The sequence below is a fragment of the Drosophila erecta genome, unplaced genomic scaffold, assembly GCF_003286155.1.
Source record: "Drosophila erecta strain 14021-0224.00,06,07 unplaced genomic scaffold, DereRS2 tig00000279-arrow-arrow-pilon, whole genome shotgun sequence".
Classification (NCBI taxonomy): domain Eukaryota; kingdom Metazoa; phylum Arthropoda; class Insecta; order Diptera; family Drosophilidae; genus Drosophila; species Drosophila erecta.
The window spans coordinates 105,244-129,665 of record NW_020825216.1 but is presented as its reverse complement, the minus strand read 5'-3'; the positions used below and the strand labels follow the sequence as shown (position 1 = coordinate 129,665).

The 24,422-nt window shown below is 40.5% G+C and overlaps 3 protein-coding genes across 4 annotated transcripts; all 3 read right to left on the bottom strand.

Annotated features, from left to right (window-relative positions):
- Nucleotides 1-23: 23 nt before the first annotated feature.
- Nucleotides 24-3,797, bottom strand: LOC6551051 (trypsin-1). The gene is made up of 7 exons (XM_026982967.1): nt 3,686-3,797; nt 3,382-3,613; nt 3,237-3,314; nt 3,086-3,138; nt 962-1,157; nt 620-899; nt 24-554 (listed from the first exon to the last, which is right to left on the bottom strand). Exons 1-7 carry the CDS (start codon nt 3,795-3,797, stop codon nt 165-167), a joined length of 1,341 nt encoding a protein of 446 aa, XP_026838768.1. The 3' UTR covers nt 24-164.
- Nucleotides 3,798-3,859: 62 nt separating this feature from the next.
- Nucleotides 3,860-4,439, bottom strand: LOC113564629. The gene is made up of 2 exons (XM_026982966.1): nt 4,159-4,439; nt 3,860-4,093 (listed from the first exon to the last, which is right to left on the bottom strand). Exons 1-2 carry the CDS (start codon nt 4,315-4,317, stop codon nt 3,896-3,898), a joined length of 357 nt encoding a protein of 118 aa, XP_026838767.1. The 5' UTR covers nt 4,318-4,439; the 3' UTR covers nt 3,860-3,895.
- A 332-nt stretch (nt 4,440-4,771) lies between these two features.
- LOC6551049 (protein bric-a-brac 1) lies at nt 4,772-24,342 on the bottom strand. 2 transcript variants are annotated; one of them, XM_001976998.3, is made up of 7 exons: nt 23,875-24,342; nt 7,490-7,882; nt 6,939-7,426; nt 5,846-6,857; nt 5,344-5,468; nt 5,174-5,280; nt 4,772-5,118 (listed from the first exon to the last, which is right to left on the bottom strand). In XM_001976998.3, exons 2-7 carry the CDS (start codon nt 7,778-7,780, stop codon nt 5,081-5,083), a joined length of 2,061 nt encoding a protein of 686 aa, XP_001977034.1. In that variant the 5' UTR covers nt 7,781-7,882; nt 23,875-24,342; the 3' UTR covers nt 4,772-5,080. The 2 variants fall into 2 exon arrangements, with proteins under 2 accessions (XP_001977034.1, XP_026838727.1); XM_026982926.1 differs by having other exon boundaries at nt 4,772-5,095.
- Between the last annotated feature and the right edge of the window lie 80 nt (nt 24,343-24,422).

Here is a 24,422-nt window from a genome sequence, read left to right as displayed (position 1 = left end):
TCAGAATTTCTAAAAACTGACAGTCCACTGAAGTTTGGCATGTTATTGTAATGATACAAAATTACCAGGTGTCAAATATATAACATTTTTGAACTAATTTAATAAATTAATTGCACTTTAACTTAGTTTAAAATCTAGTTTTTCACTAAATGCACAGACTAGATTCAGCGTTCCAGGAGGAAGGCCACAATGAGTGGCAGAATCCCCAGGCAGTAGCACCAACCCGATGCCTGCCGCACTCCTTCGTTATGATAGAGCGTATAGTTCAGGGAGTTGTTCTGCGCGACAATCCAATCGTTATAGTACGACACATTGGTGTAGACGCCCGGATAACCAGGTGCTGCGCATCCAGCACCGTAGGAAACGATGCCAGCCAAGTTTCCGTTGCAGCTCATGGGTCCGCCGGAGTCGCCCTGGCAGGCGTCCACTCCTCCACTCCAAAAGCCGGCGCACACCTGGGAAAGCGGCACCGAATTGTACGCCAGGCGGCAGGTGGTATAGGACATAATGGGCACCGTGGCGGCCTGCAGAGTATTACTGCTAAACGTTGCGCCCTGAAAGTTAGTAGAGATGGTGACATCAGTGAATAGAACTAGCCATCTGGCAGTGGGAAACTCACCTGCCGGAGCAGACCCCATCCGGAGATCAGGCAGTCGGTGCTTGTGGCCACGAGTTGGCTGTTCAATGCCAGGGCCTTTACCGTCGGCCAGTTCCAGGGTATATAGCCATTGATGAACATCAGGGCAATGTCGTTGGTCAACACGTCCGGCTTGTAATGCTCGTGCAGGATCAGCTGCTGCAGGTAGTACGTCAAAGTGCGATCGGTGGAGCTGGTCAGGTAGGTGCTGCCCATGACCAGGACGAATTCACCAGCAGTTCGGTACTTCTTCTTGTCGGTGCTGGAAGTCGAAATCAATTAGAATATTGGTTTGTACGAGCAGAGATTAGGATATGCACCCACATGTAGCAGCAGTGGGCGGCGGTGACCACCAAACGCTGGGAAATGACCACTCCGCCGCACAGGTGACCGGATCCATAGCTCTTCCTCTCGTTGGCGGTGAGGCGAATGGACACCTGGTACGGCACCTGTTCTATGGACGTTTCATAGCCGCCCACTATCTTGGGCTCTATCTTTCCAGCTGCTTCACTTCCAACACCTGAAATGGTAATAAACAGGTACTTAATGTATGATTAAATATCGGTCATGGGCGTGATAAACATCCATCGACACTTGATTAACCTTCCACACGCAGTGTGAAGGCAACTATCATATTAAATACGTCTATCTTCGGCAAGGAGATAGCTGCAATTGTTGTCTTAACAAGAAAGTACTTTAAAATTTAATGGTGAGCGGTTTACAACTCTGCGGTGGAATGGAAAGACAAGACAATCTAATCGAACGTTAGTGATTGCCACTCCTTGCTAAATTGGATAATACAGACAAAGGGTTGGCAACTCAGACATGGAAGTATTCAGAACTGCCTTTCACTCAGAGGCTGATTACCATAACCATACCATTATGGGATATTTATAATGCTTATATCCAAACTTAACTTTTTGTAGGAGCCCAAGCAGCCGAACTTGGCCTACACATTGGTAAATGCTATATTTCTTATCTTGGTTATTAACCAAACACTTTTGAAGAAAAATTCATCAAAACAAAAAGCAATAACTTGTTGGGGTTTTCCAAACTTTAACAATTCCATTTTCGCACCACTTTCAACCGAACGAACACTAATAAATGCCTTAATAGTACTGTTGATGTAACTAAAAGCTATACTATATACACCATTCAGCTGAATTTTTGGATTGATAGCAATCAATCTGCGACTCACTTGCGCCGGGGGCCAGAACTCCTAGGAGTAGCGATATGGCCCAGATTTTAGCCATCTCCTGGACACTTGGCAGTATGGGAGTTCGAAATTGTACAGGTGGCTGCCACTATCGACCGAATTTCTTGAATAGAACCACCGCAATGAGCCATCAGACCCATGGCCAGTTGATATTATTTGTGCTTGCCTACGGCTTATCTTATCGCTAAATGTGCGTAAATTGAATGTTGCCAAAGCCCCAAAGCTCCGCATTGACAACAACTCGATGGCTCGATCGGGTGCCATAAAAGTAAACAAATGGCAAATCAGTGCAAAATTCGATTTTGATTTCAATGGCACTGGAGTCAATGGATTTGGTAACGCCAGAACACCATGGTAGGTGTAGCTGGCTGGGATTAGACAAAATTTAAAGGGTATTCACACTAATTCCAATTGTACAGTGAGTGTTTCTCCATTAATTTTATTAGTCATCGTGCCAAAAAAAAATATATATGTATATAAACAGAAACATGTAACATGAAATGCATTCTTCAGGAGGTTTTTGGTTATTGGTTATTTCCATTGGAAAGCCGTGACTAATCGCATGATAAGTGAACACGAAATTCCCAGGCAATAAACAGGCACATAGTCGATAAAGATAGGAGTTCCTTCTATGCAGTGCAACTCAACTGGTCTGTGTACTGGCGGTACTTTGGTAATACAACTTATTAAAATATGCAACACACACTACACATCTAGTGTTTTGTTTCATTGTGGTGATTGCCAATGTGCTTAGGTAGGAATACCTAATCAACACATGGCATCTTGTCTTTTATCCTTTTATCACTGAGGACTTGTTTTTATCACAAAAAAAAAATAAATGTAAGGTAAAAAATTATGTACTAAAGCTAAAGTTTTGCTTGTAGCACCATTTAGAGTGAGATCAATTTCTAATTGTTTCTGTCGGATTCATCACTATTCTTGTGAATAAGTTTTTGAATGAGATCAGTTGAGTGAATGAGCAGGGTTCTGATCTCATCCAGCTCACTTCGATTACGAACAGTCGATTCCTCCTCGGAAGCCACGGGATATTCGTGGATTTCAGGTTTTTGAATGGGCGCCTGTATAATTGTATAATCGTATAATTCTTGAATGGATTCAGCCTCCATAGTTTCCTCCTCATAATTAGCTCCCTCTGCAGGGAAGGAAGAAGCATACTCTTCCAGAAATGCAAGATCAGAGTTAGTTAAACCATTCCCGATGGTTGCATTTACTTCGGTTACGTTCGCCGACCCTCCTCGGAGAAGTCCAGACGATGTGGATGGCTCTTCGTCATTATCCACAGCCCTTTTCTTGACTATTGGCACTATCTCTGTGAAATAGTCATCCACGAGTGTCTCCTGGGAACTCTGCGAGCTTCTGTACTCGATTTGCGGATTGGAGCGGCGCTGCATCACCTTGCGCACCATATGATTGGTACTGATTTTAAGAGCCTTGCGCTTCCTGCAACACACATAGCGAAAACATATCTTATTATTCTGTAAATGTGTACACGTAGAAGCGATCTCACCTAATGCGAGGAGTCACTCTTGGGCTCGATGTCTCCGACGAAGCTGAGTAGCCGCTTGACAGAGTCTTCGGTTTCGCATTCTGCCCACTTGGTGAAAGCACTGACAAACTGCCCGTTGGCTCATCATCCGCAAAAATACCATGCGCCTTCTCGAAGGCAGCGGCGCAGTCCAGCACTTTCTTGTGCTCGATCATAAAACTCTTGAGATCAAAGGGTTGGGTCACTGCGGTCGCTGAAGAAGGCAAAGGGTTTTGGCGATTATTAACCAAACTTGAGGAATAAACAAGTAAACAAGTGAACTAACCTCTGCGCAGCTGGCATCCCTCGATGCGATACTGTTTCAGCTCCTTGTCCTTGGCTTTGAGAATCCCCAGCAGAAGGGATACCTGATCCCGTAGTCCCGAAGCCGTGGACATTGAATGCATGCAAATTTGGTTATAAAACTGTGAAAATAGTGGGCACCCAATGGGTACACCAATCATTATAGTTCTGCTTCAAACTGCGTCTGCACTAATCAGTTGCTCACATGCACGCCATCCGTGGGAATCATGTGCCATTCCCACTTGAGGGATGCAACAGAACTGCCCATGAAATACTTCATCTTCCAGATCATGAATGGGTGCTCCGGTTGCTCTTCGGCAATCAATGGATCCTCGTTGACCAGGATCAGACGCACCGATGCCTCCGGAAACTTTACGCGTGCGTTGAGCGTCTATTTGAGAAAGCGTGAATGAATGGTCTCGCACTATTTCACCACGGGAAAGTGTGGAAACTTACTTTCAAACGCTGCTGGTAATCGTATTTTTGCAATGTCTCGGAGTAGCTCAAGTTCTGGCCGGGTTGGAGGACGTGGATAGTCAGGGTTTCGTCATGCTCTCCCTCACTGCAGGCGAACACGTGGTCCACCCCACTCACAGTCACCGATTTCAGCAGCATTTGGAGATTTAAAACTAAGAAAATGAACAAAATTCAAGGAGCAATTTTTGACTTCCGCTTGAAAATGTTCGACGTAAAAAGAAAGTGTCGGTGTTATCAGTGTGACCATGGGGTGGCGGTAATCGGGCAGTTATCGGTATCGATGGCCACCTATGTCGGCGCCACAATTTGAATTTAAAGAGCAGTAGAGGAATGACTTGATTTCGTTTTAAACATATTTTAATTGTTATTACTTTATTTGTTTTAAACATATATCATTTGTATGTAATACATATTGTTTGTGTTCGCTTTCGTTAGCTTATCAAAAAATTCACTTCACTTCTGTGTTCATTTATCGATTAACTAGAGTTCCATAGTTTATGGTTTTGAATTTCACTACCAAGAGAAATGTATTTACCTCTACAACAACACGTGCCCGTGCGTTTTTATACGTATTTCAATTAACTAATCGACGCGTATATATAGACATGTATTTATATTATATATTAGGTAATAATAAGATCCTAAATGTGTAGAAGATCAGTTGGAGTTGTGACCCGACCCGACTCGACCCCTCGATGGGCACAACACATTAATGTGGGAATCGATTCAGGAAAGCATTACTCGGCATCCAAAACTAGCCTCGTCTAGCTGTCTTTTATCCTTAAGTGATCCTAGATCAGCCTGTGGCGTCGTTTGTGACTTTTCTGCGGTTTCTTCGTGGTTGTGGCATTGGATGGTCCTCAAATCTGCGGACGTGTCCATAGATCGCTCAGATCCTTCTTCAGCTTGCCCAGCTCTGCAAGTAGGGATTGGTTTGGACTTAATTCCCCCAGTAAGTTGGTTATTTGCTGGCACATTCGTAGATCCAACTTACCCAGCTGAGCTGGAATGCCGCCCCCGTTGCGAAATCCCAAATCGAAACGCGGCTGAACTCCCATCTGACTTGTCGAGCTGGATCCGGAGTTTCGGAAGGCTGTGCCACTAAATCGGTATAAAATCAAAGTTTAATATCGAGCTACAGTAACTCTCAGCACTCCAACGCACCTGTAAGGATGCTTTAGGCAGCCATAGACCTCGCGGTAACGCCCATACAGAGTGCCATAGGAAACGCCCAGAATTCTGGCGGCCTTCTTCATCTCGAGTCTTTTGTTTTTAATGGCGTCCAGCACCTGAAAGATTCCAAAACATTGAGTTAGAAATGCACACATTGGAACTCTCCTCCGTAACCATCATTACATTTGCAAAGTTTTTTCAGTTATTTAATGCTGATAATGTCACACCTAAGCAATTAGTTTAATTAGCGCTATTCATAGAGGCTTACTAAACTTGCAGTTTGGCATTAAAACAAAGTACAAAAAACAACATGCAAAAACTAAGCTTAAAAACCAGAAAAAGTGCAACCTTTTTAGCTGGTTTTTATGGTTCAGTATTTAAGCACTACATTTGCCTGGCCAATATCAATTGCAATATTTACTATTCAATATTTTAAACATTTGTGGCTGATAAAACATCGAAGGTAGCAAAATATGATCGGCGGTGGGCTTACACGCTTGGTGAATGGCTCCTCCCAGAACTGTGGACGCCGCCCCTTGGCCAGATAGTCGTCCATCTTGATGACGTCCTGCCACTGCGAGAGCTCCTCGTTGGTCAGTCGCAGTTCGGCGGCATCGTAGTCCTCCAGCTTGATGTCGGGATAGTCGGCGGCGGCGCCGGTTCCACTGCCACTTGCATCCTGTCCACCATTTCCATTTCCGCTACCGGCTGAGGCATTTGCCACTGCGGCGGCGGCTGCTGCGACGGCCACAGCTGCAGTGGCGGCGGCACTGGCCACATTCGGTGCAAATTCGTGGGCCATCAGCATGCCGTGTTCGTTGATCAAGTAGGAGGATCCAGCTGATCCGGATCCGGAGCCAGAGCCGGAACCGGTGCCACTGCCTCCGGCAGCCACGCCACCCTCGTATTTGCAGGCAAAACTCGCCGGTATGACGACCGTAGGACGCGGCGACTCTGCCCTATTCGCCACCAGATGCTCGTTCTCGATCTCCTCCAGCGGCTGCGGCAGCTCAGCGGGCTCCTCCTTGGGCTGCTCAACTTCATCCTCTCCGGACTTCTCATAGAGGCGACGAGCATGACGTAGTTTGCCATGGCGTTCGCGCCGCTCGCCAATCTTCTCCAACTTTTTGATGCCACTGCTGCTGGCGGTGGTGAGCACTGCCGGTAGCGATTCATCGCCGCCCTCCGTTTCCTGTTTGTTAGCATCGGCATCGCTGGGCGTGGCACTGCCATTTGGCTCCACATTGGACCAATCCTGGCCAGCTACTGGCGGCTCCTGGTCACCGGTTTCCGACTGGAGCAGCTGTTGCTGCTGTTGTTGCTGCTGCTGCTGCTGCTGCTGGTGACGTAGACGCTGGCGCTGTTTGGGCGGGCAGGCGGCGGGCGGGGAGGGCATCGAGGCGGCATGGGCGGCCAGTGGCGGCTCCTCTGCAAAGTGACGCGCCGTCTCCAAGTAGGCACGCTGGGCAGGCTCCAGATTGGCGGCATACTGGGCCAGCTTGCGTCTGTGCCGTAAAAGGAAAGTTTCGATTTGAAAAGTTCGTTTTATACGTGAATATTGCAAATATTTAGCTGATATTACTTACACATTGAAAACATCGTAGGCATCGTCTAGTGGCGGACGACCACGCTTGCGTTTGGGGCCCAGAAAGTGCTCCACGGGTGCTACGCCCTCGAGGGACGTGCCACCGGATACCGCACCCACTCCTGCCGAGCCCGAAGCGCCCGGCAGCGGCGTCATCACCGGCATGCGACCCAGCACACTCTCCATGCCCGGCGACAGACGCTCCCGGTCACGTTCACGTTCCCGCTCCCGTTCTCGATCTCTGTCCATGAGCGCGGAGCTGTGCAGATGCAAGGGTGGAGCAGCTGGGGGCTGCTGCTGCTGCTGCTGTTGCTGGTGCTGAAGGATTAGGTCCTGGGCGTAGCTCTCTGCCAAACTGCGCGGCGGTGAGTGAAACTCGGCGGCGGCCATCGGTGGCGGCGGTCCGTCCTCATCATCGCGCCAGGTCACCTCGGCCAGGCCCTTGATCTTCAGGTCATCCGCGGTCTTCAGCAGCGAAGGTAGGCTGGCCTGCGCAAGTGCGTCAGTTAAGGGATATTTTATGAGTTTACAGATAGTCAGGTAGGCACTCACATGCTCCACATTGATCTCGCCCTTGTACATGAACTCGATGAGGCACTTGACCTCCGCAAAGGTGACGTCCTTCATGATGATGATCGGATCACGTTCGCTGGCATAATTGGAGAGCACGGCATCGAAGAAGGTGCTGCAGGCGCACAGGACGACGCGATGGGCACGGATGAGTTGGCCCTCGCAGGCCAGGGTCACGTCGCAGAAGCATCCGCGATCCAGCAGCTGGGAGAACATGGTCTGCAGATTGCTATGGTGGTACTTCCACCTCAGGCAGTATTGCTGCGGCAGCATGGTGGTGCCGCGCCTGCTGCTGCCCCTGATGGTGGTGCCTCTGGTGGTGCAGCTGGTTCTGGTAATTCTTCGGAAGAGCTGCCCCCTTGGCCAGTTGGCAGTCTGAAAATGGAGTGATCCCAATGGTAAGTAAGGATGTTTCAAAACCACCTATAAGTATGCTACAAAAACGTTTCGATGGATAAATTGCACTTTGTTAGTAGTAAATGCGCTCAAAGGCGAATTTTGCTTGCGCAAAAAACACTCATGATTAATAGTTAAGCGAACTATTTGCCATATTATTAATAATAAATAAAAACCATTTACTCCGCCCCAGCGCCAAATCCGAAATTGACATTTCTTACGCGCATAATGCGTAACGTTTTTCCGCACATCTGAACCTGAACCTGATATTGAAGCGTTTTTCGCTTTTTGTCCTGCCAGCAGCACTATATCCGCCGATGAACTTGTTATCCCTATGAATCCTTTTCACAGTGCGTCGGTGTGTAAATGTCAATCGGGGTGCTTGCAGTTTTTACTGTTTGCTGTTTAATGAAAGGGTTTGCTGCTCTTTTTCTTTTTCTTGTTTTTTTTTTTTTTTGTTTATTTCTTTGCCTCTTCTTGCTGGCCCGTGTTTTTTCAAAGTATTTTTCGTATTAAATTCATCGCAATTTTTTCAGCCAAATAAATAATCGAAATTCCCGCTTTATGCGAGGCTAAAGTCGGGATCGGTAAAAAAAAAAAAAAAAAAAAAAGGGGGGGGAAATAAAAAGCAGGAAATGAAATAAAAAAGAAACCAGAGTCCTGCCAGTCATCGAATACCGAGATGTTTTTTCCAGCTCCATTTCCCTGGCAACAAAGAAGCGCCAATGACTTCGGTGGATGGGGGAAATTTCCAGGCGGGGTGATGGAGGTGGGGGGTTTCAGGAGTTGTGGTCGAAAGGACGGTAGTTTTTTTTTTCCTTTTAGACTGCAGCACCATAAAAATGTTCGTCGTCCTCGTTTTCATTTTATTATTATCCCTCTCCCTCCCACCCACACTCATCTCTATACACATTAAAAATGTTCATAATTTTTATTTTTTCGCACTGTGCACACTTTCATCCAGCGCAAATATTTTGCGCAAGGTAAAACTTAACTTTCTGTTTATTTCGTTGCTCCCCGCCAAATACATATTTACATATGCATACATACATGCACTTATGTAATACATACCCCATATGTACAAAAAAATATCCATAAATACATGGTATTTCGGGTGCATGTATATGAAATGAGTTGTCGCTTAATAAAAACACAATTTTCCGCCCGCAGCAACCAATCTGTCAATAAACTTAAACACAAAGTACGCAAAAAATGAAAAGAGCAATTATAAAATCCCTTTTGTTGTCGATTTCCACAGATTCATCGTAATTGTAAAATCGCATCGATGTGACGAAACAGAAAAATAAATTGATTCTCGCGGTAAAGATAATGCTACAATCCAGGAGAACTCAACTCCTCACCAAGCATTTCCGTTTCAAAAGTCCAGGAATTTAATAAACTAGTCAAGTAGAAAGTGGTTCGTCCGAGTGATCTAGCATGAAATGTTATAGCTAGTCCTCTGACTTATCAAATTCAAAACTATTTGTTCACTTGTATACATAATGTACATACATGTGTGTATGTATGTCTATAAAAGGATGATAAAGATGTTGTCATATACCGGGTGAAATCGCCCAGCTTTTTTGTAGCCCTTTTCCTGGTACGGTGATAAATTTTAAGAATTCCCCCCAACAATTTTGTTACCCTTTTTTTATATCTGCCAAAAAAAATTTTGTTTGGATTTTTTATCTTTTAAACTTTGTATTTTTTTTTTGGTTAAACGCATTCCTGCTTTTAGTACTAATAGCACAAGGGAAGGACAGTCGAAAAAAAGGGTAGGATAATGGTGGTGGTTAAGAAGTTTATGTTAGCTGCGTTTTATGTCCAGTGTACAAAATGGACCACACACACAATATCTATATAATATATATACATATGTATATGTAAAAGGGAAAAGGGAAAAAAGGACCCGCACTCACACAAACTTACTTGGGCAGTGGGGAAGCAGAAGAAGCACTTCCAGCATGGGTCAAAATTCGTCGGAGAAAAAGAATGGGCAACTGTAGAAAAACGCTGGTGAAGAAAGAAAGAAGCTCGCGAACAGAATGCGAAAGCAAATTTCGCTTCACCTTTTTTCAGCTGCAAGAAATGCCAATGGAAAGTTGAAAAACCGAACAAGCTGCAAAAAAACATCAGCAGCAGAAAGCTGGCAAATAAATTGCACAAAAAAGAAACCGAACGAAATTGGGTAGAAAAAACCCCGAAGAAAGGACTTCTTTGGCTAGTATATAAAAGAATGCCATATGTACCGGTTTTTTTTGTGCTGCTATGTTTGATTGATATATAAAATACAGGCAAACTGTATTTAATCGAAAGCAACCAACCAAACATTTCGTTTGCCAGCTCCCAAATTCAGAAACCAGCGGGCCAACTAGCTCTATATACTAAAACATCGTCATATTAAATGTTCATATCAATAGACATGTGTATTTTCTTATGGCAATGTCACAGAAATCCCAAGAGTTTCAGGATTACTTAAATGGGTGTATCCCAAAAGTATGCAGTGGGTATTATAACTATGTCCTTCGAAATAAAACCACCGGTATTTCGGTTTTCATAGATGTTGTTGCATACTTTTAGACACCTTTAAATATGATATTACACAATTTATACAATTTAGCAAACTGCTTAACTTGTTTTTTTTTTGCCAGCTCCAACATACAGATGTTCCACTGTACAAAATATAGTGGCATTAAAAAACGCAATGTCCGGCACACAAGGATTCGGATTTGAGTTTGGTTTCTGTTTCTGTTTCGGTTTTCCGACTTGGCTCACTCACAATAATAGAAAGTCCGCCCCACCCACTCGCACACCCAACCCCCAACCCCACACCCACACCCACACACAGACAAAAGTTAACTGCAAAGGGTTTTTGATCCCAATCTTTGCCACCCCACACACACACCCACACGCTGGAAGCGTTACACATTTAAGTTCCTTAAAATAAAAACAGCTACAACCAACACAGAAACGAGCACACACACACATACACACACTCCTGAAAAGGGGCGGGTGTGTGGGCGGCTTGGCATAAAAAATACATGTTTTATTGTAGTATATTTTCCCGCCAAGCAGTCGCACACACACACACACAGAGACCCCTTTTCTTTTGGATTTTCTCATGGAAAATATTTTCCAGTTTTTATCACATTTTTCTTCTTCTTTGGTTTTCGTTTTGTGTGTTTTGCTGCATCTTTTTGTATTTTATTTTAGTTTTTATTTATTTTTTTTTTTGCCCCTCCACTGCTTGTAAGCAGTGCAGGCTGGGCGAGGGGGCTCGGAGTGGAGCAGGAGAGGGGGGCGGTGACGCAAAAAGGTTGCGAGCGGAAAAATAAAAATGAAAAAAGACATTACAGCGACTGCGACGTTGAAGAGAAGAAAAAATAAATAAATAAAAACACAAAAAGCTGGCAGAACGAAGGGAAAATAAAGAAAAGGCAGGGTAAAAAAAAAAATTGAGGAAAAACATAACGACCGTTTCTCGTTTCATTTCGTTTCCCCCCCCCCAAACGACCACCCCAACACCCCCTCTGTTTTTTTGCAGTTTTCCGCCACTCCGCCCCCTGCTCTTTATTATTATTTTCAGTTTCTGTCTTTTCCCATTTATTTTTCTTTCTTATTTTGCGCCCCATGTTTCTCTCCTACTTTTTAAGCTGTAATTTTTTACTTTACTGTTTTTTATGTTTTCTGCGCTCTGAGCTCCTTTTTTATTTTCACCAATTTTATCCCTTTTTTTTTTTGTTAAATATCGATTTTCATGTCAAGTTAAATGAAAGGTACACAGTTCTCCATACAACAAACAAAAAAAAAAAAACGGAATGTTAAAAAAGGAGAGTACGGAATTTATATGTGAACCTGTCATCCATGTGTGTGTAGGTGTGTGTGTGTAATGCTTTTCTGCTTTTCCTTGCTGTCTCTTTTTATTATTAATTTTTTTGTTCACACACACACACACACACACACACACATGGTTGTAGATTTTCCCCATTTCCTTTTTATAAATGCTTGGCAGGGACAAACACAGCGAGGAAAACAACTCCAAGATACACGGAGAAATTTCCACTTCTTTTTTGCCCGGCTGCCCTTTTTTGCAGTAGTAGTTTTTCCTTAGCATTTTCCGAACGGTTTATGGGTGGAGGTGGTAAATTCCAGCCATGATTAATGGAGAACTCAATCGAGATAGATACAGTATTATATATGTACATAACTGAACACTTACTACCAATACTTATGGATTTTTTGTGAACAGCGGAATGCCATTTCTCAATGCCAATTTTCGATTGAGATCAAATGGATTTCGAGCTCAACGAGTTTCGTGGGTAGAAAATGGTTAGCATTCAATGGACGTTCTAACTGATCCTTCGAACTTGCCCAATATATCGTAGAATACTTTGGAACACCTCGCAAAAAAAAATGCAAGTATCCAAATATCCTACTTTCTAGGAATGGACATAATTCGCTTAAAACCTTTTTAATTGTAGATGCTGAAGCCGATTGTTAATCACAAGACCGCCCAGTTTAATCTGCTTGCACTGCTTTACGTCCTTGTGGCAATTCAACTGCTTGCCACACTGACCTCACCTTGGCAGAAAAAAAAAGAAAAAAAAAAAGGGATAATCCCGCGGCATAAACCGATTTCGGAATTAACTCAAACGAAATTGGTTTTCATACGCGACACGAAACGGAACGGAAAAAGGAGTGGCGCTGATAAAAAATATACTGTAACCGCATTATCAATTGCATTAAGCCACCGATAAGTGCAGGGCACTGGGTATACATACATATGTACATATATATATTTATATACATATATATAACTCGATATATAATGTGCCATCCATGTAGGTGGATGGTTATGTACGTGTTCTATGCATTATACACACATCCTTTTCATGCCAACAGCAATTTTCCTTCTTTATTTTTCTGCTTCTCCACCAGGTTTTTTATTACTTTTTTTTTGCTTCACTCGCTTTTGTAATTTGTATAATTTTTTAACATTGTCGACGCTGCTGGTCCTGTTTTTTTTTCGATTTTTCTGCGTTGGGTTTTTGCTTCTTGTTTTCCAGCTCGTTTTCTTTTTTTTTTTTTTTTTTGGTTTTTGTAGCTTTCCTTAGCGTGGAGCAAAAAATTTTAATATAAATTTATGTGCTGGCAGACGAGGAAAATGGTTAGGGGTGATGGTATAAACTTGTTGGCAAATGGAACACGGCAAAAATATGTAGAGTGTTTTACACAATTTTCATTTGGTTATTTTTAATATCAATAAAAATAATAATACGCCAGCGAAAATATATATGAAAATGAAAAAGATTCATAACCATTTACATCTTTGTTTATAGAGCTGCGAGTTATGACCTCTCCGAATGTCCTGGCCCCAAAATTCCCCCCCACAAAACGTATTTTATCGCGCCATAAAAAGTTTTAATATAACAAAGCATAATTCAAAAACAACGATTTCAGGTCCTGCTATCTAAAACAAAAAAAAACAGAGCGGTATACAGAATATAATTACTCAGCCTAGGGGCGAAATAATCGAACTGTATATTTGATCAAATTATACAATCGCAAGTTAATGAGAACTGCAGAATATTTATTTGATTTATGCAAGCATTTTCTCTCCATTTCCTCCGTTGTTTTTTATTTTCTTTTGTATCAATCAAAAACCGCAAAGAAAGATATTCAAAGAAAACAAAAACCTACGATCCGCAGACATGCGAAAATCACATCGAGTACCACCGAAACCACTGAATACTGTAAAAATCTGCATCAAGTACAGTGGAACACCTTCCAGTTGAACCACTTACTAATTTCTTGGTCCGTTCTTAGTTGCTGAATAATAGCGGAAAAGTAAAGTAAAGTATTAGGCAGTAATCTTCCCGCAATTAAGAAGGCAGATCAAACAGAAATTGGTTTTAGGGTAGCTTGACTGTAACAAGAAGACAGTGTACTTCTTCAGCATCTTTGGGCTTCTTTCCATTTCTTCTAGCTCCCAACGACAACTTGTCCGCTCTCCTGTTTGCATAAATACATCAAGAAGCTTTGATAAAGCCGACTAAAAGATACCCTATACAGTATACGAAATACCCTCAAGACGCAAACTTCTCTCTCTGTTAGTAACTCTATTCTATCGAGTCGCGTAAACAACCTTACTTGTCAGTCGATTGGAAAACGGAGCATACCCCTGAGCTTTGCAATTTAACTGGGTATCACACAATAAAATAAACGAGACGACAGAAAGACCAAGTCAAATGAATAAGCAGTTTCTCCGCTTCTGCTTCAAGTCGGAAAAAAAACACACACACACACACACAAAAAGAGAAAAGGAAACATCGACAAAAAAAAATAATAATAAGAAATGTAGAAAGAATTCGCATTCGAAAGCAATTCAAAGGAAAAATCTATGCGTTCTTTTGATTCTCGCTTTCTTGGCAAATTGGTAGGAGTTTTTTTTTTTATTTACTTCTCTCATTTTTTTTGTATTTTTTGTTTTTGTTTTGCCATCGCGTTTATGTTTCTTTTCATACCCATTGTGGGTTGCAAATGGAGAAGGGTGTCTTCGCTTGATTGTGTAACATGATAGTAGAATAAACGTGCAAGGCTATGTGGTACGAACTAGTACATAATAATTGAACTGTAAGATGTTAATTAGCAAGTTTTCGAAGAATCAAAATCGAGTAGTAGTTGCCTAATGGATATAGCATAGTCGAACCCATTCTACACGCTTTGTTTTCCTGCTGATTGCGAATGGGGCACAATTCAAAATTCATATTATTAATAAGTAATAAAAAGAAATGAAGAAAATTGCCAAAGAGCACAGAGCACGCAGCAAGCACGAAGAAAAAGAAGTATCTCGCAGATACGCAGGTTTCCCCCTTTTTTTTATTTATACATATATGTATGTGTACATATACATTCATTTTGCAGATTCTGCGGTTGCGTTTGCCTTTGGGTTCTTGTGTTTGGTTAGTCTCCTTTTATTTTTATTTGGAATGCCAAAAGTGCAGGAAAAAAAATGCAGACCTAGGCCAAGAAAGGGAATGGCGGTCCAAATTGAAGTCCAAGATCAAGACCGGGTTCCAGGTCCCCCGATCCCCGGCGAAATATACAATTGCGAATAAGGCCAAGTGCAATAACACTTAATACACACACACACACACGATATATGTATATACACAGATATATCTGAAGAGGTACGCAACATCATAAAGCCTTCTGCCCCCAAAACAACAAAACTGCAACCAAGCAACAAAAAAAAAATAAAACAAAAAAGGGGGGAGAAAAAAAACTGTGCAACTTTTCTTTACGATCCTCCATAACTATGATATGGCCCCGCTCTGTTGTTATTGTTCTTGTTGGCCAAGTGCATTCGCCTTCCGTTTTTGTTGTTGTCGTGTGTGTTGACTTATGCAGCTTCTTCTTCCCAGCTTTTAAGCCCACTATACCGCATTATGCCTCTATCACACTGAACTGAACATCCCAAAATGATCCCGAGTAGATGCCAGTACTGGAATAGTGCAAATAAAGTTTAAATGCGATTTCATACTTTATAACTTTATCATTTTCAAATACATATGAAACATCTGATTCTTCACATGCGGATACTATCACTTTGCTAGTGTCATACAGGCATAATTAATCGGAGCTTTTCCAAACAGTCGCTTCCTTTTTTTAAGCTGGCTCTGTCCGTTGTTGTTCTTGTTCAAATTATTAGACGGCAATCGTAAAAAAAAAAAAAACACGCAGCGTCCAGTTTGGCACACACAGACACACACAGACACACTTCCTAAGATAAAGAAACATATTTTTCTTCTCTTTATTTTTTTTATTATTTTTTTTTTTTTGCTGCGCATCTGTGTAACCTCAAGGTTGCTGAACCTCAAAGGAGCTGGAAAAGGGGTGTTCGAAGCTGAACGAGGGGAGGCAGCGAGTAGAACAATGCTAAAAACAGGACTTTGCCATAAATAGAGTCCTAGCCAAATAACCAGATTGTACGTTTCCACTTCCCTCGGATATTTAAAATGAAAAGTTCCAGTGAATTTAAAGTGATTGCGCAGCATTATCGTAAATATGCTATGCATCATATTTATCAAATGGTACCACATGAATTCGACTCCACTTCCATCTAAACAGAGAAATTATTTATGGAATAGAGTTACAAACGCTTGCGTGCCACCAATTGTACAAAAGAAAAAAAGTATAAACAATTTGTTTTCATGGTATAGCAGGTGGTTAGTTATTGAATTGAACTTATATTTTAGGTGAAGACTTGGCACAGCATTGGTTTCGCTAGGCTTCTGCCAGAGTTTTGCTAGACTGACTTTGCCACCTCGTAAATGTCTGGGGAGCTCAGTAAATCCATCTTGCGGATGGGTTTTAAATCAAGTCAAGGTCTAGCCCAAAAACCTATAAATAATGCTTGAAAAGATCCCTTTTTAGCGGGAAAGAGTCAAAGGAGCCGAGAGGGCTGAACCGATGATCAATGGCAATGACTTGGAGCAGGTGGATGGGATGGGATGAGATGGGTTGGGATTGGATTGGATTCGATTGGATTGGATGGGATTGGATTGGATGCCAAGAGGGATCTGCTGGTGAAATGCGCTTTTTACTTTTTACGTTTTACGTTAGTTTAGTTTTCAGCTTGGCTTTGCCTTTCCTACCTTGTTAACTGATACTACTTCTGCTGCTGATGTTGCTTGTTCTTTTGCTGGAAAAGCTGCACAAAAACCTGGCTGGCTAAAATAGCAAACAGAACACAAGCAAACAAAAAAAAAAAAAAAACAACAAAAAAATCGAATAAAACAAAAGCAAAAGGGAGAGCGAGAGCGAGCGGGTAACACAAATTGCAAAGCTGGAAAAAGGAAAAGCTGCTTTGCACAATCTCAAAGGGGAAATTGCGGGGAAATAGAGGAAGTTACCTACTAGTTAATGCACGGTAAATAAAACATGCCAACTTTGCCATTCCATTATAATATTTAACATCAACTGCTGTTCCCTACCTTTTCATTTGTCAAAAGAGGAAGTAAAATATATTTAAGAACTTTTGCAGCACATCTTTTTTCTTCGAATGGCTTCTTTCATTGAGCTATGTGCATTTTCTCGACGTGTAGCTACTACCAGCTATTTCTTCGGCTTCGTTCTATTCTATGCTATTTGATTTTTTTGTTTTTGGTGGCGGCGCATGAAAAAGCCGAAGAAGCTGCAGATACAAATGTAAGATGTTGGAAACTGCGGGGAAAAACTCACTTGCTGGGGGGGAAAAAGAACATTCATCAAGAAAACTGTCGTCGTTTTTTGTGTGTGCGCTGTACGGCATTTGGTATATGTATCTTTAGCCGTAGCTATATGTATCTGCATCTGTATCTGTAAGTACGTTTGCCTCCGCCGCGGATTCTAACTCATATTACTGCCATGTTTACTGCCTCTTGCCTCGTGTTACTAACATCGCAACATCGCTACATTCCCCCGCCAGCCAACCATTTGTTTATGTCGGTGTTTTGTGTCCAATCCGCCTGCTCGTTCGTTTTTATTTTCATTATTTATCATATTTTTTGCTCGCGCCTAATGTAAACTTTAATATTATTTCTGCTTTGTTCGTGGAAAACCCACAAAAGTCTGCAAAAGGCCAGAGTCAAAAAAGTGGGGGGAAAATTTGCCGGGAAAAGTCAAGAAAAGCTCGGTTTACCCAGTTAAATAAGAAACAAAACAAAAAATAACACGTACTTCTTCGTTGCCAATAGATATTCAGAGAAAAATGGGCTACTACAGTTCTATGCTTTTTAATATACATACATAACTTTAAATTACGTGTGATTTTTAACTATTTAACAAGTGAATCCATTTCGCCCGAGCTACTTTAAGGAATTTATTTGAATATTATAACGCAAAGGAAAATTTTCAATTAGGTAGAACAAACTTCGCCAAGATTCCAACTGAGTATGACTATTTCATTTAAATTACGTTAATAACAAAAGTTCAACTACAAAATAAATGGTGAGCATGGGAAAATAACAAAAACAAAAAAGTTAAGGGAAAAAACGTTGATGATGGAAGCGAAATCTCGAAATGAGAAGAGTAGGGGAGTTTTTTGCCGCTTGTTTCCGTGAAATGAGAATATTGATACCCTGCAAATGAAACGAATTAACGGGTATCCTGGACAAGAGTTAGCAAACGATTTTTTTCTTTCAAAATCAATCAACTTGTTTGGCTCAAATGGGGGAATTGATATCTTTATGCGTAGTTTAGCGTTCATAAAATGTGCACTGCCAAAGTTATTAGTTTTCTATAGCATTTTTATGCATGTGACTGGTAAGTCACGCTCATCACTAGATATCTGTTAGTCGTTGCTATTTTCGAAATGACCTTTTTACTGGCTGCCTGTGTTTTTGCCGCTTACTTTTTTCGAAACAAAATCTGTGTGTTTTCCTCGTTTTGGGCACTTTGTAATTTATTACGTTTTTTGCCGTTGTTGCTGCTCCGTTTGAGTATTTTATAAAATTGTTCAATTTTTGCACGAGACAATGTCGCAGGGTCACCTCTCAGCCTTCCTGCGCCCCACCCCATGAAAAGCAGCAGTAAAGTGGCGCTGGAAAACGGAAAATAATCAAGAAAAAAAAAGAGAGAAAAAAAAAATATGGAAAAATATATGGAAAAAATGAAGGGAAAATGGGCGGGGCAAGGAAAAGCGAACCAAAGTGAATATTGAGATATTTTCCATGCTGACAGCCCGCTTGGTGTTCGTTTCGTTTCGTTTTCGGTTTTGGTTCGTACAAAAGTGATTTACTCTTTTGGTAATGTGCAAGACCCTCCCAAAACTCCCAAGACCCCCTTTCCCTCGATTTTCCACCCATTTTTTCGCCTGCATGTTTATGTGCAATTTTTCCTCACACACACACACTCAGACACACACTTTTGCCATATACAGTTACAACATATCTGCACTTACAAACATATATAATATATAAGAGTTTTTCTCGCTTTACGCCATAAAAAAGGGAGTACTCGAACAAAAAACACACAAAAAAGAACGCAAATGTATAAAGTTAATTTGCAGAGAGTGAAACCATTGATACCCTGGGAAAAGGAATTTCATTTTAGGCATCCCATACTTTCAACAAGTTGATGGCATTCCACTTCATTACCATTCGACCTTGCCACGGGATTCACCGGCGCGGCGGTGTTTCAAATTCAGATGAAACTGCTAATACATCCCACGGGTTTTAGCCGCAAGCAAAAGGGAGTAGCAAAAGTTTTAAAGGAAATCAACAAGAGTCGGTCACCGCGACTTGAATACACTTATCACATGCCTAATGCAGCGTTCAAAGGACTTAGGTGTGGCCAAATACGCAAAAATGCGTTGCAGTGTGACCAAACGCTCATGGAACTCGGGGTCAAGCTTCTGTTTGCAGTTTTAAAACGTCCTCGAAGAGTACAGAAACTATTCTAAACCAGAGTTTTGGCCGCCTCTTACAATTTTGCTCTGTGCAAAATACAAATGAGGGTTTTTCCTACTCCTAGAGTTCCTTATTTTTTTTTATTCAACCTTTCTTACCTTCCCCAACGCCGGGAAAAGTTCACTTCGTTCACTCGGTTACAGTTTTCTTTGCCCACCCCCGGTCGTCCCCCTTTTAAGCTTATAGTTTTCCATCCCTTTGCCAAGCGCGCCAAAAAAAATTGAGTAGGAAAATGGGAAGTAGGAAGAGCGAACAAGCAAAAACCGAGCAACAGTAAAACGAGCGTTTTTTATTTGCCCCTTTTTTTATTCTAGTGGAGAAGTGGGAAGGTTTTTGGGGGTAAATAAATTAAATGCTTGACTTTATTTTGCCCGGCGATGTTTGCCTTGTTTTAATATTTTCCTTGCCTTTCGCTGGATATACTTTTCTGGTTTTTGTCCGTACTTTTCCCTTTGTCTCCCTCACTTTTTATATATATTTTTTTTGTATATTTTGTAGCCCTTTTTGTGCCATTTTAGAGCATGATTTGTAGTTCGTTTCGTTAGATGGAATTCCAATCTGCTGGCAAACAAAAGGGTGGAAATGTACGAAAAGATTTCCATAAGTTCTCGAGGGGCGGCGGGAGGGAGGTGGGTATGGGGTGGGGGGGAAGGTGGGCGTTTGTGATAAAGGAGTACAAAAGGATACACTTTGAACCTGTTGCGGTTCAGAGAACCTGATAAAAACTTGAATTTCTTCGGGCTAAATCGTTTACGGAGCACCAACTTTATATACCTTGCAGATGTACGTATGTGTACGTACGTACATATATGTACTGATATACAGATGCAGCATGTAATCTTTGAAAATACTTATTTTATTTTAGCATGTGCAATTGCACTTTCTGCATATCACACATACGCAGTGTTGCCTCCATAAATTATTTATTGGTTTTGCTAGGTTTCCCTTTGGCTCGTTGATAACAACTAATTAATTTGCAAGGGGTCCACTCTAATGTCGCTGCATGCCAACAAAACACTCTAAAACCAAATCAAGTTTACACAATGCACTATTGCAAAGCTCGCTTATCAGCCAAGGTTTTTTACAATAAACACAAAACGAATATGAATAAAATGCAGTAAAAAGTTTTGAATGCGGTTGGTGCACACACAGACACACACATACAAATTGAATTAATAGAAAAGTAAATATAATTGAATCAGTAACACAATTTAAGCTGAAAAATTGTTGCAAATTAAATAGAAATAAAGAAATAAAATCCCACATTGCCACGGAAGCGGATAAAATTAAAAACAAAATTGAATTAAAATGTATTAACGCAAGAAAAAAAAGGACAAGCAACAAAAAAAAAAAAAACATACAGACAAGTCACAAAAAACGTTTTGTGATTCATAATTTCGATTCGTATTCGGCTTTTTATTGTTATTATTATATTTATGAATGTGTTCTTTTTTTGGTTTTGGGTGATTTTTGTAGAGTTCGCTTTTGTTCGCCATTTGGAGTGTGCGTGTGTTTTTTTTTTGTTTTTATCTTTCCCATTTCAAAATGTTTTTTTTTTAGGTTTTTTTTTCTCTCTCTGTCGGTTAATTGCATAAAAATAGAGGCCGTATATGTGTTGCCTTTTTTGTGTTTTTCGATCGCGACATAATTTGATTTGAAAACCTTGGACAAACAGAGAAATAAAAAGCGAACGAATAAAACTGGAAGCCAAAGAATTCTCGACTTTCGAAGGGCGATTTAAATCTCAAATTTTCTCCATTATTTCCCATTGTTTCGCTTGGCTTTTTGCGACGAAAATAGTTTATATCTAACGCATTGCATTGATTTCAACCGTATTTTTTTTTCTCAATTATTATTACTATATTTTTTTTTCACCAGTTTCACCCAGTTTTTTCACCACTTCTCAGAGTTATCAGCGAAATTTGCCTAGTGTGTTTTGTTAGTTTTTTTCCTTATTTTTAGTGTCTCGCCCCGCAAAATACCTACAAAAATATTTACATACATATGAACATACATATGTACATATGTGCGTATATTTATGGCTTTGTTATGTTGTGTATTTATTATTCCGATCTGCCGTTTGCAGTGCAGTTCTTTTTTTGTTTGTTTTTAATTATAAATACGAGCTGATATCAGAGAACGAGGGGGAAAAAACTAGGGAGCTCAATGAAAAAGAAACGGCTGCAAAAAATATCGAACCCTTTTTTTTGGCGAAATTAAAAGCGCTGTGAAAAGTTGAAGGAAATGCCTTTGTTATCATAAAAAAAAACTCCACTGAATACATTAAGGAACTTTGTCGGCATTTGACAAACATTATTTACGCATTGCAAATTATGGTTATCATTTTTCATACAGTGCGCATAACATAAACAACCCAAAATTTACGTAAGCAAATTTTATTTGCCAACTAACAAAACAAATAAAACCAAAAAACACATAAGAGTAAACTAAACTTAAAGCTGGTATGAAAAAAAAAAAAAAACCGACAACAACAAAATAATCACACACGAAAAACAATATTTCGTGTCAAAATTTGTGTCGTTTTTTGCTTCATTTCCTACTGCTGCTTTTGTTTTTCTAAAGAATTTTTATTTGGTTGCGGAATAACACGAAAATAAGTGTGATTTTGTTATAAATACGCAACGAATTTGACTCGACTGTCGGAATACCCTACATTTTATCGGGATTTTTAAGTCATATTGAAATTAAGATCTAACTTTAAAAACCCAGGAAAATGTACTTTTCCATTCGAAAATGCAACCCTGTATTAAGTTTGGAATATCAATTATTATAGTTTATAGTAGTTCAGTTTTGCTGTTTCTCACATATGTACATAAATTGATTAAGTAGTGGTAACTTTTATAATTCATTGTTTAATGTATGTATGTATACATTTCGAATTTGGGGGCGTGGTACGTTGGATGCTGACCTGCCCTTGTTTTTCTGCCTTTCGCTGGCTTGTTTGTTATCGCTTTGTTCTGATTTGTTTTTGGACAATGAACTTGAAATTTGGAGCACGCGTTTCACATGTAATTGAAATGTGTGTGAGTGTGGCGGGAGGGCGGGTGTTCCGGGGGTAGATGGGAAGCAGAGAGCAGCGAGAGAGAGAGCGCACTCACGCACACCAACACTAGGGCACAGAATCCAGGGGCGGATCGAGGGGCATGATATTATTAATAAAGCGGGCTAAGACTATGAAAAATCCAAATAAGTTGATGCAATTATGTAGCTAAATAAATTAGATATCTTGATGACTTCAAGTTCTTGTTGCGAAACTGAAATGTTTCCGCATCCGCTCCTGATGCAATCCGCTCACTTCCTCTCTCTCATCTCTTGCTCTCTGCGCCTCTCCGCCCTCTCCCACACTCTGATTCGCCGTTTTATATTTTTTTTTGCGCAGACGAATGCCGCTGTGAAAACAAAAAACCGAATAAAACAGCCGACAAAAACAAAAGGAAGGAGATACGTTGACGGCGACGTCACTCAAATGCGATTTGCAATTTTAATTTTTGCCGTTCATGTTTTGCAGTTTTTGTTCATATAATTAAAGTTGTAAAAATGAATTGCCATGCAGCAAAAAATATAAAAAACGAGAGAGAGAAAAGTAAATTGCAAATTGTAAATTGCTTTTGCCATAAAGGCGGAAATGCCTCGCTCAACAACAAAAAACACACATTCAAATAGTGCAGCAAAAACTAAAAACAAATAAGTCGAAATCGACAACAACAACAAAAAAGCGGCAAGCCAGAGGAAGAAGAAACTAAAAGCCACAGAAAAAACAGAATCCGATAAACCAAAACAAAAAAAAAACGAGCACAAAAAACAGCCCCAAAACTTAAGATATACAATTGCGTTCAAAATAGTAGTAAACTTACTTTAAGCATCACAAAGTCAAATTTATTGTAAATATTTGTAAGCATCGACTATTATTTTGAGTACAACTATAGGGAGGATAAACAACAAATGCGGTGTTCACAGAGCCGCAAAAACCCTAATTATCAAGCTTAGACAAATAACACAAAAAATGTGAATTACTGGCCTATGAATTTAATTAATTTTTTGCAACTCTGTAGGTTTTTTCCCCTCTTTTCCAATTTTTATCTCGACGATTAGTTGGCAGCAACAATTACAATGAGCGAAGAAAAAGCGGCAATCGTTTCCTGGGCGTAAAGAAACACAATTGTTTACAATAATTGCATGCGATTATTATTTATGTCAATTTCGAATATTCAGCTGGCAAAGTCAACAAACCCGGAAACCTTCGGCGAGAACAACGGAATTTTTATCGTAATATTTTGTTCGCCTTTTTGCATTGAACAAAAAAGAGCACGCACAAAACAAAACATGAAAAAAAAGGCACAAAATATATTATTGAAAAAAAAAAAACAAAAAAAAGAGGAGAGCGGCGAACAAAAACTGAAAATCGCACAAATAACACACAACTTTTGTTTGGCTAAAAATAAAACGACATTCGTTTTGCGTGTCTTTTTAGCACATGAAATAAATAATTTGTTTTCTCACCTTTACTTTATGACTTTTCGCGCTATCTTTTCTTTTGGTTTTTTTCTCCAATTTTTTATTTTTACTTTTGCTTTATGCTTTTTGTTTTGTTATTCGAATCGAATTGCACACGCAGCCGATTTTCGTTGAAAAAATTCATTCATTCATTTAATTTCTCGCTTGCCATTTTTGTTTCATTATCTTCGTTTTGTAACATTAAAAAAAAGAAGGCAAACAGCGAATTCAAAACGCGCGCTTTTTCTCAAAGTTAACGGTAACGCAAAACGGCTAACGGTAAACACGCAAAACAATGTTTTAATTCTAAACACGAACCACTAAGTTGTCAGCAGAACCACCAAAAATAATTGATTTGTTTTGGAAATGTTGATAATATTACCGTTTTTGTTGATATTTTCCGGAATTTCCTTTTCACTCAACGGAGCACCGAAAACTAACACACCGCGAAGCCGACGAATTTTCGAGTGAAACAGAATTGGTCTATGCGAGCTGCTTTTATAGACTTTGGCTGGCAACAATGTTGCCGGTGAGAGATGTTGCCGGTGAGATGT